The sequence below is a fragment of the Hyposmocoma kahamanoa genome, unplaced genomic scaffold (assembly GCF_003589595.1).
Source record: "Hyposmocoma kahamanoa isolate Upper Pololo Valley unplaced genomic scaffold, ASM358959v1 86, whole genome shotgun sequence".
Classification (NCBI taxonomy): domain Eukaryota; kingdom Metazoa; phylum Arthropoda; class Insecta; order Lepidoptera; family Cosmopterigidae; genus Hyposmocoma; species Hyposmocoma kahamanoa.
The window spans coordinates 382476-399260 of NW_020654289.1; the positions used below are offsets into that span (position 1 = coordinate 382476).

At 36.2% G+C, this 16785-nt stretch overlaps 1 protein-coding gene across 1 annotated transcript in view; it reads right to left on the bottom strand.

Annotated features, from left to right (window-relative positions):
- Nucleotides 1-16343, bottom strand: part of LOC113234711 (lachesin-like) — a 78335-nt gene extending 61992 nt beyond the window's left edge. Inside the window, exon 1 of the mRNA XM_026470157.1 lies at nt 15769-16343. Coding sequence (XP_026325942.1) covers nt 15769-15874 — 106 coding nt within the window. The 5' untranslated portion in view covers nt 15875-16343. The remainder of the gene's footprint in view (nt 1-15768) is intronic.
- Between the last annotated feature and the right edge of the window lie 442 nt (nt 16344-16785).

A 16785-nucleotide genomic window follows, 5' to 3' on the forward strand; every position in this document is an offset into this window, starting at 1 on the left:
AGTCGTGCAAAAAGCTGCACTCGTTGATATGTTTTTTGTTTGAGTAAGATAATTTGCGTCTGTTTTTATCAATATGGATTTTGATAGAATAACGCTTGAAAAGGTTCTAAATCAAAAAAATAAAAATAAACTGGTTGTTCTCTACAGTCGCCTTAAAAAAGTCACAAATTCATTCAAGGGGCAATGTCGTTGGCTTGCCAAATGTATGCGTTTTAAAATTTGCCATTTACGAGGTTTAAAACTATAGTTGGAACGAAAACTTAAACTAAAGGTTATTATTATACACCTTTTGCGTACTTGAATTTAAAAAATCATGATAGTGACCCGTTCGGCTTTTTCAAGTTGGACATGTTGTTCAACCTGACATTTAAAGTAATTATTATAAATGATTATGTTGAACGCGACACATACTTAATTTAAAAAATCAACTACCGCTTTGATGTTGTGATGTATTTTGAGAATTAATTGTCAATGTTTATTATTTCAATAATTTTATCTCCGATGCACATTTACTGTTACATTTTGTAACTAAATGAGTTAAGTCAATCAGCATCTCACTCACACACTCACACATGAATATTTAATAGACTTGTTCTTTGTTGCTTATTTTATAATATAGTTGAAAATAGTGTAAAATATTTATATTAATATCTCTGCCTAATTTCGTATAAATTTTATAGCAATACGTTCGAGTTGGTGAGCCAGCCTGAACGCCTGAGGCACTGATCTGTTGAACTAGTTTAGATTCCAGTCTCGTACAGATTTTAGCACATTAGTAAATATGAACCGTTTTTGTAACAAATATTCGTGGAGAGAAATAAATTTATTATTTTGTTATTACATCACTACGTTTGTTTATTTATTCATTTTAGTTCAAAAATTATACACGTATGTTGACCTTGATTTACCGAATCAGGACATATTGTCCTGGCTCGGCAAATCAAGGTCCATAACCGTACCCTTCCCTTAGGAGAATCGCTTTGCCATAGTCCTTCAAACTCGCCCAGGATTGAAATTCTCGCTTCGTCTCTTCTCTCATAGTATTTTACCACGCAGTTTCCATTACGACGATTTCCTTCTCTATTGACATAAATAACTTTTATGAACTTTATAACTAACTTTTGAAAATTAAAAACGCGTACATTTGTATTTCTTTGCTTTTTGTAAAATACAAGTGCACATTGCCGAGGTCAACTCTATCTAATCTGATAGAAAGTGACAATGGAACGTTATTTCTTTTTTTTAAATATCGAGTGACGAGACGAACGAGTCGTGCGCCTGATGGTAAGCTACACGCCTGTATATAACAGTTGCAGTGCACTCAGGGCTTTAAATCGCAAAGATCTGAGGGGCATTGCCACTGCGCCTGTCACCCTGAGACATAAGTTGACAAGTCCTATATGCCTGTTAGTTTCACCAGCACCTTACCCTTCAAAACCGGAACGCAGTAATGCTAACATTACTGCATGGCGGCAGAAATGGGTAAGACGTTCCCTGGACGAACTCTTTCACAACAAGCTCTACTGCTGCCAACGTGCTAGCAAGCACACCTGTATAATGCCTATTCATTCTCGCCTTAAAAAGGCCCAAGTTAAAGCATTTAGTATCGAATAAGTCTACAAGCAGGCAGTTCCACTCCATAGCCGTTCGCCATTTCAATCTGGAGCGTAACGCTTCCTGCAAAGCCTTAGAATGTCTACAACACAGGACAGGAAGCCAAGCCTACGTCTATAGTCCCCAGTGCGGTGATGGAAAGGGAAAGCGAAACTAAATGGTGCGATTCCATTTTAAATGGGACCTCTCTCGTGGTAATCCCATGATATATCTAATAGTAAGGCAAAGTAATTAAACAATTTGAAATAAAATTTTGAGAGAGGTGTTTGGTGAGGTTAACACCTTTTTATATACACAATGTCTTCATATTTTGACATTTTAGGAATTCAACAAGATAATTTCAATAATGGATTTCATCTCATCATTTACCTACTTTACATTTACATTTATTTTACTAGTACCACGAATCCACTCGTCTATTATGTATAACATAACTCTCCAATGCAACGACTCGAAAACATTATACGCCCGTTGTCCCAAAGGAAATTCGGAAGTTCCTTCTAATTCCCTCATAGTGTGATAATGAACGAGGTAAATAATATCCAAAGTTGGTGGGAATGGGTCATTATTCTCTATGAGCAGGTCGTTTGTCACGGCAGGGGCGGCGTAAATGAACGTGTGGACAGCCGAACCATCGCCTGAATAACGGGGGATCAAGGCGCTGAAGATAAAAACCCACGTGACCGTTGCGTGATCGTAGCGCTGGAAATACAGAATTATAGCAAGAATGTATTTGGCTAAAATTAAAACAACTTATTTTTAACAAATGAACGTGGAACTGATTAAAAACGTAGAATGACCAATGAGTCAAAAAAGAAAAAACGATGTACCTATGGTATACCACAGATATTATAATGGATTATAAGAATAAAGTAGCTATTACTCATTTTACAGTTAACGTTAAGACTGAAGAAAAGAAGAATCAAAGTCAAAAACAATAATATAAAAGGTATCAAACCAGAAAAAGGAAAAGGAATTCGCAAATAAATAAAAGGAGCGTAATAAGTCATGTAACCTCCCATTTTCCACGTAATGAAAATTTTCTTTTTCCTCCCGGCTGTGTACCGTAGTGGAGTTAATAAATCCAATAGGCCTTAACTTAGGGTGGAATTTATTACACTATCCGATGATAAATTATTCATTGGCCTAATTGAGGATTCGGTATCGGATTAGATGTGAATATTTGCATAAATTAAACGCAATCGAACATCGAATCGCGGATTTGATCATTACTATTGTGTTAGAGGCATTTTCGTTTCTCAGCCCGCGTTACTTGGGTTAGCTTTGCGCTCGCCCCTGACTTTGTAAAGGCCAATGCGAAAATGGATCAAGCGAAACAAGTACCTCTAATAATAATAATAATAGCAAGCAAAGATATAATATGTAAATATAATAGCTGCTGAAATTCCAGGCACATGGGACTTGTCAAATTATTATATCTCAGGTTGACGGACGCACTAGCAATGTCCTTCCTATATAGTAATCTTTGCATTTTAAGGCGAGTCACTGGAGCAGAAGCGGGTAAAACTGTTTTGCTAGTTCAAATAGTTTAGGTATTAAAAATGTTCGTTCTAAAGACTGTGCTAATGTGTTACACTATAGAATGTAACGATCCTAAAATCTGGGAGCCTAGATTGCAATACCTCACCTTAAGTTCTAAGTGCCACTAAAACTGCTATGGACAGGCGTGTCGAAGTGACGGGACGAACAAATCGTGCGCCTGATTACCATCAGTATCATAGAATAACATTTGTAATAACGTAGAAAACAATGATCTTCTGAGAAGTACTAATTTTGCTTTTCCAATAAACATTATTAAATTATAGAAAACATTTTCCGCTCTGATACAACTTCATACTCTTTACGAATAGAGCTATCATATTGTAATTTACATTTATTATTTGTTGTTGCTAATGAAAGCTGTTTTTTTATGTTTCTAAAAAAACCAGCTTTCATATTGGTATATGCAAGACTTGGAGTTATATTTTACACTACCAGATCTATGATCCCAGTCCGCACAGAACGAATTTTCAGATTTTTTTCCATATCGGGGCGCGACGTGTGAATTTGTCGCAAACTCTAGGGGATTCTATGCCCAGAAAACTCATTAAGGAAATGTGGAGGGTGCGTTTTTTGCATTCTTTTGTTCTGCGGACGAACACGCGAGGCCAGTGGCGATCGTTAGCCGGAATGGACTGTTGTTAGTTGTCACAATGACGCCGATATATCAGCCTGCGGGGGACATGGACGACCAATGATAGAGCTGAGAGGGTGACGTAACTGTTACTTATGCGTAAGAAACTATAATTCCTTTCGATTTGTGCATTTATAGAGTAGAAAAAAATTACTAAATGCACCTACGGTTTTACGTGCCTACGCTGTGCAATAGGGTGGTTCGTCATCTCTTATCAACTTTTAGAGAATTTGATAGAAGTAGTAAAAACAAAACCTCATCAAGAAATTGTACACCAAATAATATTAGATAGTATTAAAGAAACAACCTACAAATAAAACCAAGTAGAAATGATGACGTCATCATCAACGGGAATTTCATATTTGATGGTTCAGCATGCTCACCCGCATAACTTTAATCGACGGTCTTTTATATAATATTACGACATCAAATCTGTTTTCCGATGTGCTGAAATTTTATGATAATCATAAAATATCTTCGGATTTCGTAGTTTAGACGGTAGTTATTATAAGACTTATACGTAACACAAAGTTTGTGAACGAACTAGTTTTGTCGTAACCAGTTTATTTTCTTTGAAGTACAAGTAAATACAAGATTTATAGGTATGGTTGAGATCGTTTCCTGCTATGAGTAGCAACTAGTTGTAAATTTATCACGAAATAAGAGGTTGAAATCTGTCTTCATATTATCTAGAAGCAAATAACTTATTTTTATTGTTCCTTTATTCAAGTACGTGTTCTACATGTAACCGTGAACAAAACTTATTGCGAAATAGAGATTTTAAGGTTTTATTAGTATGTTCAGTAATAAATCGAGTTATTAGGTTTTCGCGAATGTTACACATAGGAAATGAAACTATTTTTCCGGATTTAAATCGCGTACTTACCTACTTACCTATTTGTTTTTTCAAACAAAATTATTAATCCGGCCGGATCGAAGGATTTTTTTCAGAGTGTTCGATCTTTGTATTAATATTTATAACAAAGTAGTGAAGTAATTTCACATAAAAAATAATTGAATATCAATTCAATAAAAAAAATTTAAAATTATTAATATGAGACATAACTGGTTGATGACTGTTCCACCGTGACCATGGGACCTGCAAAGGATCCGAAACGTCGGTTTGTTTGAAAAAACAAATATACGCGATTAAATCCGGAAAAATAGTTTCATTTCCTATGTTCAGTAATGTTAAGAAACGAAAAAGGACGGAAAATCGCCGTATTACAATGCAACTACAACAACATCTTGAATATACTTTTTAAGTAGATTATTTTCAGAAATATGAAATTGTAAAGCGTCCCAGCCTATTATGAATACAGTAAATAGCTACCTTTACCGACACTAACACTGAAAAGTTCAAACGTAATGGCAGCAACTCTAGATAAGCACTCCGACCTATACGCAATAAACACAGAAACGACCTTAAAAAGGTCCAGTACAACTTAGGCATAGCGGAACAATAACCAGAGTACCGGTGTACAATGTGACACCGAACGAAATCTAAGGCTTGGGATTCACCGTTTATAAGGCTTCTAGAAAAGCAATTTTATGGCATTAAAGAGTTTCTTATTTCCTTAAATCAGTTAATGTAATACAAAATCGTTTTATCATGATTTTTAACAGCACTGACTGTCATTTACAATGTAATGTAGCGTAATGTGATGTAACGTAATGTAGTGTAATTTAGTTTAGCGTATTGTACTGTTTGTTGGATTATCAATTTTGAATGACAAAACGCCAATGTCTTATATCTTATAATTTTGTTATCGATACATTATTTCATTTCAATTCAGTTATTGCAGACGCTGTACTATGTAGTATCTTTCTACCGTATTAGTTGTTACCACAACGTTTTTGAAACAAATTGGCAACTCTATGTTGGAATATTGCCATACAAATAGGTCAGACGAACAACTCCCGATCGACGATAATCGTTCCATTGACACAATTGCTCGTGTTCCCATAAAGTTATCCATTTGTGGAAAATTGTACTGTACTGTTCCAAATATATGCAGCTAATTGCGGGCAGAGGGTGCAGAACACACCCCGATATGTTAGCCCCAACGGGGTTTTCACCATGTCTTCTAAAAGGATTTACACTTTTTACAAAAAATTTATAAATAGGGGTTAAACATCGAAATTGCCGTTCACACAAGTCGATTCAAAAACAAGTTTTACAAAACAATATTACTATCAATCAAAATACGTACGCTACTACGTTACTACAAAATGCATGTGTACTGTGTTGTCTACTTAAGGAATAAATGTTTTCTATTTCTACGCATGCTGTCGATGCACTTTTGGCCACCTTGCTGTAAACTAATTTATTTCTTTACAGTATAATATTAGCTGTAAAGAGAAATCCACAAAGACCAACCAATATTCCAGTGCTTCACGGCGATTAAACTGTTTTCCTTGTAGATAATTGTCAGAATTGTGGAGCGAAGAGCGTAACCTGCAACTCCTGTAAGATGGAAATGACATGATTATGTAAGTATAAGTAGCGGTGAAGATTGGCTGACTAACCGTGATTGATTCGGTCTTGCCATCACCGTTCGCATTTCTTCACAACGGTGTTATGATTGTGGAATACACTGTGTGGACTTGTCGCCAGGGTTCAACCACTGTGATCCAACAATTATCAAAAATAATCCATTTTTACATAATTACATGCATTTTCATTTTAATCAGGGGTGTGCTCTAGAACTCCTTTGTGTCTGATTCATTAAGATGTGCTGTTTCGATAACACGGTTTCTGTTGTTGTTCGGAAAATTCGTGTAATATCTGTTTATTCCGTTTATTTTTATTTTTGTTATTTTACTGATTTGGCACCACTGGGTCAGAATTGCGTGTAGAAGTACATTTAATCGCTTTGCTAACTTCATTGTAGCTTGCAACGGATCATATTCAACAAAACCTTGCGATCACCATTGTCCACCATAAACTCTGATCGTCCATAAGGTAAATTTGCCAGGCTACAAACAAACCAAAAGCGCACGATGCGTTCTCTAGTTGTATCGGATCCATTATTGTTTCGAGTCGTTCATGCCGCATTACGCCACGGCAGAGCTCTTATTTTAATAGAATCTCAAACATGGCCTTAAAAATAAGTTTCTAATCTGAATCGTGCACATGTACAGTACAACATTAAAACGACAATCAGATAAATATAAAATATGTTTTTATTCCTTTAGAAACTAGCTCTGTAAAAGCAATTGGCTCAGTGCGTACTAATATTTCTAAACTGCTATTATTGTGTCATGGTCAGTTTCAACTCAATGCAATACCAGTCGTTCGACACCATTGGATAATACGGTAACACTAACTAGACAGGTGAAATGGACGTTAATCGTGTCATCAGCGCTGTTGTCCGAGTTTCCAACAAATTAACCTTTATCCATTTTGTTTATCCATATAGTATTTTTTGTTAAGCCTGAGGGTTTCATTATTTTTCTTTATAGCTTCGTTCGTTTAGCGCAATAAGGTCTCGACTGTCTATATTTATTAATAAACAACTGTAAGCAATTTGCTTTCATCTCACTTAATTATGAAAAATGTTTTTTACTGAATTTTACTATTTGATTTTGCAAATAAGCAGGAGTAAACAATAGTATAACATAGACTTAAATCAACAAAATTAAAAAAATTCATTTGATTAGTTTTGTTGGTAATTCAAACTAATAAACAAATAACTAAATTAAGACAATATTTTAATCGAATGATCTGAAAATGTAAATCGAATTAATTAATAAAATCTCTTGACAACACCAAAGAAAAAACGTCCATAAGCGAGAATTCTGCAAAACTTTTTAATCTTCACGAACAATAACGTGTAAATCATAAATATTGTTGTGACTTCATTAACAATGATATCGACGAAAATATGACAATAGGAGCCTTGGGTAACGACATAATCAAATTGGCCTCCGCCCATCTGTTCTAGGGTTAGGAGAAGGGGCTTTCCAGACATTACGCACGAATGCCCTTGATAATAGCCTCGATACACTACAGGGGAGTGTCCAGGGTGATTTATTACACCTTAAACGGATTGTATTTCGACGGTAGATTTCCTTTATCGATAGTATCGGATCTCCCCTCGGGATCTAACTATTGTCTATATAAAAGTTCAAATTCTCGTATCACTGTTTGAGTGACGAAAGTATTTTATGATGAATGGTAAGATGTTTATAATAGCGACTAGTTATTTAACATTTTTATTTATTTATACGTTTGTATTTATGTACTTCGCCATGTTGAATCTGTGCCTTATTGTTATTATTGCTTAGTACTGTTTGCACGGTTTTGGTTATCTTATTTAATTTGTAATCTTGGAGATGGCGACTGAATCTGCCTTTGTCAACAACATTTCGATTAATATTTAATAAAAGCTGTTTTTTCTTAAACGTTTCGTTTTGCAAGCAGTTTTATACTCTAAAGTATTTTGTTGAAGTTTTATCATGGTTTCCGGAGAATAAAATTGCCATCGTATAATATTTTTGGAAGGGGGAGATGTAGATTGTAAGGGTTCGCGAAAAAATGAGCCCGAAATAGCCACTTCGGAAAATAATACACACTAGGGGGTGCTGATGGTTTGCGTGCCACATGTGCTCTGTTTCATTTTTGCTAGAGATGCCTTAAATTATTTATCGAGTTCATAAAAGTTTAAATGATGACATGAAATGATACACTCTTGCAACCTTAAAAGGCACCTTTTTTGTATATTTCATATACATATCGCTGTGAAGAAAAAAATAAAAACTCAAAAGTGATATTAATATAAGCAAAAGCGATATGTAAATATCATGACGCACCAAATGTCAATTTTACCTAATTTTTCCGGTAACAAAATACTTCCGACTCTGTTTCACAGTTGTTAACAATTATAGCAGGAATTTAGACATCGAGTACGTCGGCAATATGCCGATATCTCCCCTCTCTACCGAGTGAAGGGTGGCGCGGCGCGTGCGGCCCCTGGGAGACGCGAAATGTGCAAACAATTAGAAGGAGCTCTTTTTTGTGCTCTTTCGCCCGCGAGTCGCCTCACAATGGCACTTTATGTCGACAACAGCTCGCTCTTTTAAAACGCGGCAAAATCTATCCCTGCACTAGACATCTGCTATGCTCACACCACTAAGTCATTTTAATGAACGCACTATGAAAAATGATCAATTTTATTGATTTCAATATCGCACCAAACTTGACCGTTTAAACACAGCTCTCCCAGAAAGGAATGTCGCCGCAGGCGCTCTCGTAATTCCACTCAAAAGATTTCTTTGATAGCTCTCCTTTGTAAACGTGGAGTACGTATCTGAAGTCCCATTTTTCGTCTAAATACATAAGTACTGGCAATCGGAAAACTCGGCGCGGGATCCCTCACTGCGTGAACCTATTCGATCTCATGCATTTAAATTCAGAATTAGTGAAAAGCCTTGCCCGCAGACCGACTTTTTGCCGGAGGTAAGCAAGCTCTTTGGATTTCTCTCTAATACCATTTTCGTTGAACATGCGATTGATTTAACAATGCCTTTGTATACCATTAACAATAACATTTTAAAAGATTTGACTTTTAACTTGCATGTATAATAGAATGTTGTGGTTAAAACGTGTTTCATGTTTTATTTTCGGTCGGCTTAGCAATCAGCATACCTTTCCGGTTCACAAAGGGGCGCGGTGCGACAACATAAATAATCTATCCGAAGACAAGTCGCCCCATCTCTGTTACGCGGAAAAACGTATCTGCGACATAAAAGGATGGTGGGAGCTCGGTTCGTTACGTTTTGTCGCTCCCCCGGGCGTACCTTGCTCCGTACACTGGCGGCTAGTGGCCCTAGAACATGAATGTTTTATGCTTACGTCACAACCCTGATTTGTATCCACAAGTCGGCCCAGTTTATGGCGTCTGTTGTTTCGCGGTAAGCAATAAAGGTTCGTGTTTATTGTTTTCCGTATAGGAGTTCAAGGTCTGCAGCATTTTGTCGTTATTTTTGATGTCACTCCAAATTACTAGCCCGTGATTTTAGGTGGCAAAGTGTTTGACGTTATATTTTAATCATCAAGCTCAGACATTAAATCTTTAAAAGGGTACTCTTAAGTCCCATTGTGTGGTTCGGAAACCTTTTTGATAATATTTTACAGTAGTCTACAAAATTACTCCTTTTTGCAATTGTCTTTGCCTACAACGTAATTGAGTCTTATTCCAACATGATATTTAAACATGAGCCAAACGTCAATCTTGTTGTCTGCGTTTAGGTCTATTTCATTTTAAGTATCATTACGGTAAGTAAGATAATTATTATTGTACATTCTTTTACAGGTACTTTCAATACTAACTTAATGGGCAAGTTTAACGGTTGATAAATTGTATTGAATTAAGGTGGCCTCGCAAGAATTTCGTGCATCAATAACATTAACTTTGTTACTAAATTTCGAGCAAGAGTGAAAGGTTCCTTTATGGAAAATATCGTAACAAATTCCCTAATTCGTTACAAGTGCTGGTGCTTTAGCCCACTACGCAGTCCCCTCTTAAGGTGTAGCGTATACGAGTTTACTTTGACCGTGCAGCGGCAGCGGGCTCCAGCGTCGTTACCGGAGATTGGAATAGGCCGAAAATATTTACCTAAATTTCAATTAATGCGTATAGAGTGGATAATACATCCCTCTGAAATCCCGGAATGATTAAAAATAAAAGCGTAAAATCAGAACACACAACAAATCGTATACTATAATTATTATTTTCTCCTATTCTTACACTGTTTTTAATATTATGTGTTTATTATTATTTATACTTTCACTTCTTTCCTTTATTTCGTGGTGTTGGACTACCAACAAAGTTTTGTGGTAATAATTTATTTATCCAATCTATTTTGTTCATTAATTTAATTATTTTATTTGTGTAAGTGCAATATATGTATTAAATTCGTATTTAGTTAGCATTTGTAGCGCCCTCAGCCAATTAATATCTTAAAATTTTTTTCTGTAGCCCGATAGATTCCTGGAAGAGTCTTTCTGTGCAATACAGAGTATTTGTACTGTATTGTATTTTGTACACCATATTTTTTCTAATAGTAAAGTAATAAAACTATAGACCTATTCTAGTTATCATCCACTCTGTATATATTGCTTCTTTGAAGTGAAATATTATTTTTAAATTCACAGTGAATAGTTTCACTGTGAATTTAAAAATATAACAATCCAATCCACCATCCCATATTCCAGTGCTTCACGTCGCTTCTTCTAATACTAACTATAATCAATATCTCATAAACAGCATCATTACTCCAACTATTCGTTAATTTATCAGCTAAATCTAAAACAACACACAGCGTATTCTACTGTTGTACAGCCTCGTGTTGGATGGAGCGAGTGTATATGTAACAGAGACATAAAATTAAGGCGGTCGAGGGCTAAGGACGATTATCAATTTGGGCCCACTGTGCGACGGTGTCCATCGAGCGTCCTGTGCAATTTTATTCCGTGATCCTAAGGCTAATAAGCCTTGTGATGAAATATTACATCTCACGTTTTTCTTATTGCGTTCAGTATTTATTTTTCCGTTATTCGAAACGGTGAAAGAACATAAATTTATTAGCATACTCTGGTGTTTTACCGCGTACGCTGTAAATGTAGGTAGAAGTTATTGTTAGTTTTATTTTAACAAAGCAATTTTCTTCTCGAAATAAATCTCTGACAAAACGAATATAAAAATACAGAGCAAGGTTTACAGGCAAGTAACATATCTTCGTTTTTCCCTGGAGGCATTGAACTCAGGTTACCTAGTCTGTTTTATGTAACACATCGAAATATCGTAGTGTACGGCGCGTAAATCGTCAAAACCTCCTTCGGTATATTGCTGGATAAATAAAAAATCGTTCTACTTTAGAAAAGCACGTGACGCGTAAAAACATAACTCTTAAAAATGTTGTGTAAAATTTTATTCCGCTTTTCCATAATATAGAAATATTTCCTAAGTTAAAACACATCATGCTTCCTGAAACGATACGAAATAATCTCAGTACAGAGTACTACAAAACCGACCTCAATAGGACGTAGAATTACCAAATTTCATTGAAATCGGTTACCGGAAAGTGCGCAAACCCGGATTCATCCCCTAGTTCGCCACTATACGGGACTTGACACGGGACATAATAAAAATCGGTTCTCACTACTCAAAGTGTATTGAGAGGAAAACGCCTTGAATTGCAGAATATCAAAATCAACCATTAAAATAATTGCTCCTTGTCATAAAATTTAGGCTCTAAGCATAAAAATGTATCTTCAGGTGTGAACAGCCCTTAGAGGAGTATTATTTTTCTTTGGAATTAAATGGGACCACTATGGAGGTACCCTCTTTCCAAGAAAAAAAGGATTTGAAAATCGGTTCACAAATACCGAAGTTATCGCGTAACATACATAGAAAAAAAAACATTCAGTCGAATTGAGAACCTCCTATTTTTTTGGAGTCGGTTAATTAAAAACAATGTGTTTTTATGCGTTGTTTTTTACATGTTTCTCGTGTTTGCAGCACTCACAACAATTTCAATAGCAACGTCTTTCTTGATATTGAATTTTTTTTTTGGTTCCTTGCAAATCACAAGGACAAAACCTGATTTTTTTACCAACCGGTGCAAGAGAGAAACTATAAATGTGAAGTCTGGATGTCTATCTGCGGCACCGTAGCATCCAAACAGATGGCCTGATCTCAAAGCGGTTTTGTCATTTGAAGGCTAATTGAATTGTAACGGTTCCAAGCTATGATTACCAATAGTAAAGATCACCAGCTGTTTTCTCAGTTAGTGCAGGGATTTCAGTCACACAATGAATATTTATTTTACTTCCACTTATCCCCTTGACTTGTTTGGTGTACTAAGGAAATCCGACTACATCCTAACTTTGATCCGATCACAACTGTTGGCAGATTACCCAACTCCTCAACTACTTGCAGTAGAACTATTGTGTTCGGTCTCATTAAGTTTGTCTCGACCAGTGGTTAGCTCACCGAAGGTGACTTTGTTGCCTTTTTGAAGTGCACTATATACTTTTTTTTACTTTTATTTATTTGTTTATTTATTTATAATAAGACTCTTGTGGACTTACAGGTCAATCAAGGTAACGTCCAGCAAGATTAATTTTATTACATTCCTCACGTAGCTCATAAATCTACTTAGTCTCTAGTGCTTAGTTACAGAATTCTGTTTTCGCCTGTCATTGGCTTTTGTATCAGAATTATATTAACAATAATATAAGAAGAAAAATGTTAAGATTATCAGCAATTAAAATGGTTCTACAGTCGTACATTCCTTGCGTAGCAGTGGAGGCCCACGGCTTTTTTTCCCGTCACTTGATGTTATAAAAAAAAAATTCGTGAATTTCCGTTGGTTCCGAACGCTGTTTAACATTAAGCCGAATTATTTACGAAAGTCCGTCTAACAAATACTTCTTCCGTTCTCTCATACGCTCTTGGTCGTGAATTCCTGCCTATAAATTACTACACGTTTAGAAAGCGAAACTATTTGTTTTTTCAATGGTCACTGCTGACTGTCAGTTGTGACCATAAATGGCCCGAAACAAAATAAACAAATAAGTATACGCGAAACAAATAGGTAATTGGTACCTATATGTTTGAAGAAACAAATAGGTATACGCGATTTAGATCCGAAAAAATAGTTTGATTTCCTATATGTAATAATCACGAAACCCTAAGAACCCATTGTAGGACATGGGTTTCAATCAAGAAGAAATTCTTAAGCGATATTTACTATCACGCTGGTCTACGTGATTGGAAAATATCCATTTTGATTATAAATATCGATCGTAAACGAGATAATCCGAGTTGTAGGTCAATTAATACGTTTTGATCGGACAGATAATGTCGTTTTGCACTTTGCGAATACGTCCAATGTGAATTTTGATTGATAAATTATTTCGTCATAGTACCATTCTAAGTAAGTGTTATAAAAAAAAAAATCTTATTTTATCTTTCGCTTCTGCGCTGAAACTGTGCGGTACGGCTCTTATAAAAGTTTAAAATCTTACCAGCAACACTCTGCTAGTTATCTTAACAACTGACAAAGAAATATAAATGTAGGACATAACACAACAGCGTTGCACAGCCATCACCCCTTCCACCCTAGCATATGACTGAGAGTGATTGGCAAGATGTGGTCTCCACCAGACAAAAATCCAATTTCGGTAATAGAGTGCACGTATCCGTCAAATATTTATATATTTAGTAATTATTTAAAAGTTGAATATTAGGCATTGGGTTCGTATACATACGAGCAATTATTGCACCCTCTTCTTATTATTTTTTTATGATTATCCTGTTACCCCGAAATTGTCTGGAAGAGATTGCTATTTAGAAATAAGGTTGCAAGTTAAGCCCTGTCTTTTGTATTTTGTTCGTTTTTGTATTTGTATGCACTCTAGAGTATTTGTATTGTATCGGAATCTATGTTCTTATAGAAACAATTTTGCGAGTGATCCCTAAATATTTATTCTTTATTTATTTACAACAATTTTATCTTTTCTAGCAGCGTCAAGCAGGATTATTGTACTCATTAATTATTTGGAGATTAAAATGTCAATTAAGTTATTTTCGTGACTAATAATAATAATAAATTATTGTAATTATATTTGAGGCGTCAGACAATATTGAATCAGGTTGGTTATATCCGGCGGCTCAGAATAAGCATGCACGTCGGATGTAAGTAATTGGAAAAGGGCAGGGACGACATTGTAACAACAAAAGGTTTTCCATTTCAGTTTTCATGGCCGGACGGTCGGACTACCTGACCTACGTGACCAGATAACTAGGACTGTCCTTTTCGCCCATCTTTTGAATGGACGACTTCTTCCTGCACATTCCACAGGTAAGCCGAAACGATGCCAACTTACCGGCTAAACTTTTATTAAATACAATGCTGTGATGTAGTGATGAAAGAGACTCAGTCTTTTAAGGCGTTTTATAAAGACTTACAGGACTTGACTATAGAATTAAGACTGGAAGTTCGAGTTTTTATTAATAAGACTCAATCGATACACTAAAACACTTGAAACGACTTATACGACTTAAACGCCTGGAACGACTTAAACGACTCGAGTTGTTTGCAATGGACTTATACCTATTTTATGTCTTATTAAGCCCGAAGGTTATAAATAAAAATGAAATAGTATGTAGTAAATAATCACCTTTTCTTAATTAGTTATAATTAACTGACTTCTGTGGACAAAGCTACGTTAACGTTATCCATCAATCGTAAAATAAATATCTTGTGGGTAGAAATAAAACCACGCCATACTCGCGACTCCCGACGCGAAGACCCGAAGGCCAGAAGGCGCCAGTTGTTTTAGTCCTACAAGTCTTTTAAGCTTCTTAGGGTTAAAATGCTTCGACTTGAATTAGTCTTCAGTTTTAGTCGTATGACTCAAGACTTGAGGGTTAAAAGACTAGACTAGTCGTGTGGCGTTAAAAATGAGTTGAGGTTTTTTAAAAGGCCTTAAAAGATTGAGTGTCTTTCATCACTACTGTGAGGATACCTCACTGTGCTTGGTGACGAATAAGTCCATTATAGAACCGCTGAACAAAAAACGGTGGTCGCTCAGGGCATCGCTTGGTCGGAGGTCGGAGGTCGGCGGTTCGTACTTACGACTTAAATTCTAAGTTACGTACATTTGTGACTTAGTATCTATATCCCACTAACGGTGAAAGAAAAAAGCGCAAGGATGCATCTCGAAGACAGCTCAAAGACTTTGGAAAACGTGTGAACGTCCTTTACCTGCAAGCCAATGCAGCGCAAAACCCTCTCCCTAGAGGAGACACGTGTCCAATAGTAGAATGTTTAGCGGGTTAATGATGTTAATCAGAACCGTATACTTCCACGATAGTGATAAGCACACAAGTAGGCAATCTACGAGTAAAGCAAACAAGGAAAGTGATAAAAATGTAAATGCAAATTACCTTTGGTGCTTTCGACGACACAGTCGAACCTCCACAGCAGAAGCGCGACGTAAAACGTCAGGAGCATCTTGCCCGATAATAACTCACTTTTACGGCCCATCCTCATAGCCTTTTACCCTGGCGCCTTCCACGCCGGCTCGCCACATCACAACGTTTTATACTACACAGTACAAAATTACGCGTTTAGCACGGAAGTACACACCATCAATATACTTCTACGTGTCCCGGCACAGACTTGAACGTCACTGTTACGTTAGCGCGCGTCCCTACGAATATTTTTATCACACCGCTTTATACAATAAAATTGCGAACGATAATATGAGTGATAAAATTTATACACGCTGCAGAAACTGTGATTTGCTCTCACGGAAAAGTTTTAACAGCTTGAAACGTCCCGATAGCGCGCGATGATACGAAACTACGGCACAAGTTTATTGCAACAGAATACAAAAGTCTCCTCTTCTAAAATAATGCGACAGTTACGGGAGACACTTTTTACGAGGTCTCTCGATTGGGCGATAAAAGTTATTTACGTCGTGCATCTATGATGCGGCGCGGCCGCTACATTGTGCGGGGCATACCTGTAACAAAACATTGGGGTTAAACAAAAGCTGAGCAATTTCAATTGGTATAGATGTTATGTGTCGTGAAAAATGGTCCAAAATCTGGCTATTATTTCCAGCGTTTGGAAAACTATGCCAGCGCTTTATAAATATTGTGGGACTGGCACAATTACGAAGTAGCGTAACACAATAAATTTGTTATAAACATTCTAACAGCGCTAGTTACATTAGTTTCGAAGTTTGCCGCTAAATGGCACTAACCCAAAATATACGATTTCTAAATCGTTGCTCTAAGAATGTAACAAACTTAATGCTTAAATCATAAGTAGGTTTTATAATACCTGAAACACCTTATATAATATAATATAATATAATATTATATTAAAGTGATTTAAGTTATTATGATCCTCACTCGACGGTAGCCCGAACCTTTGGCGATTGTTCGGGCGTTGAT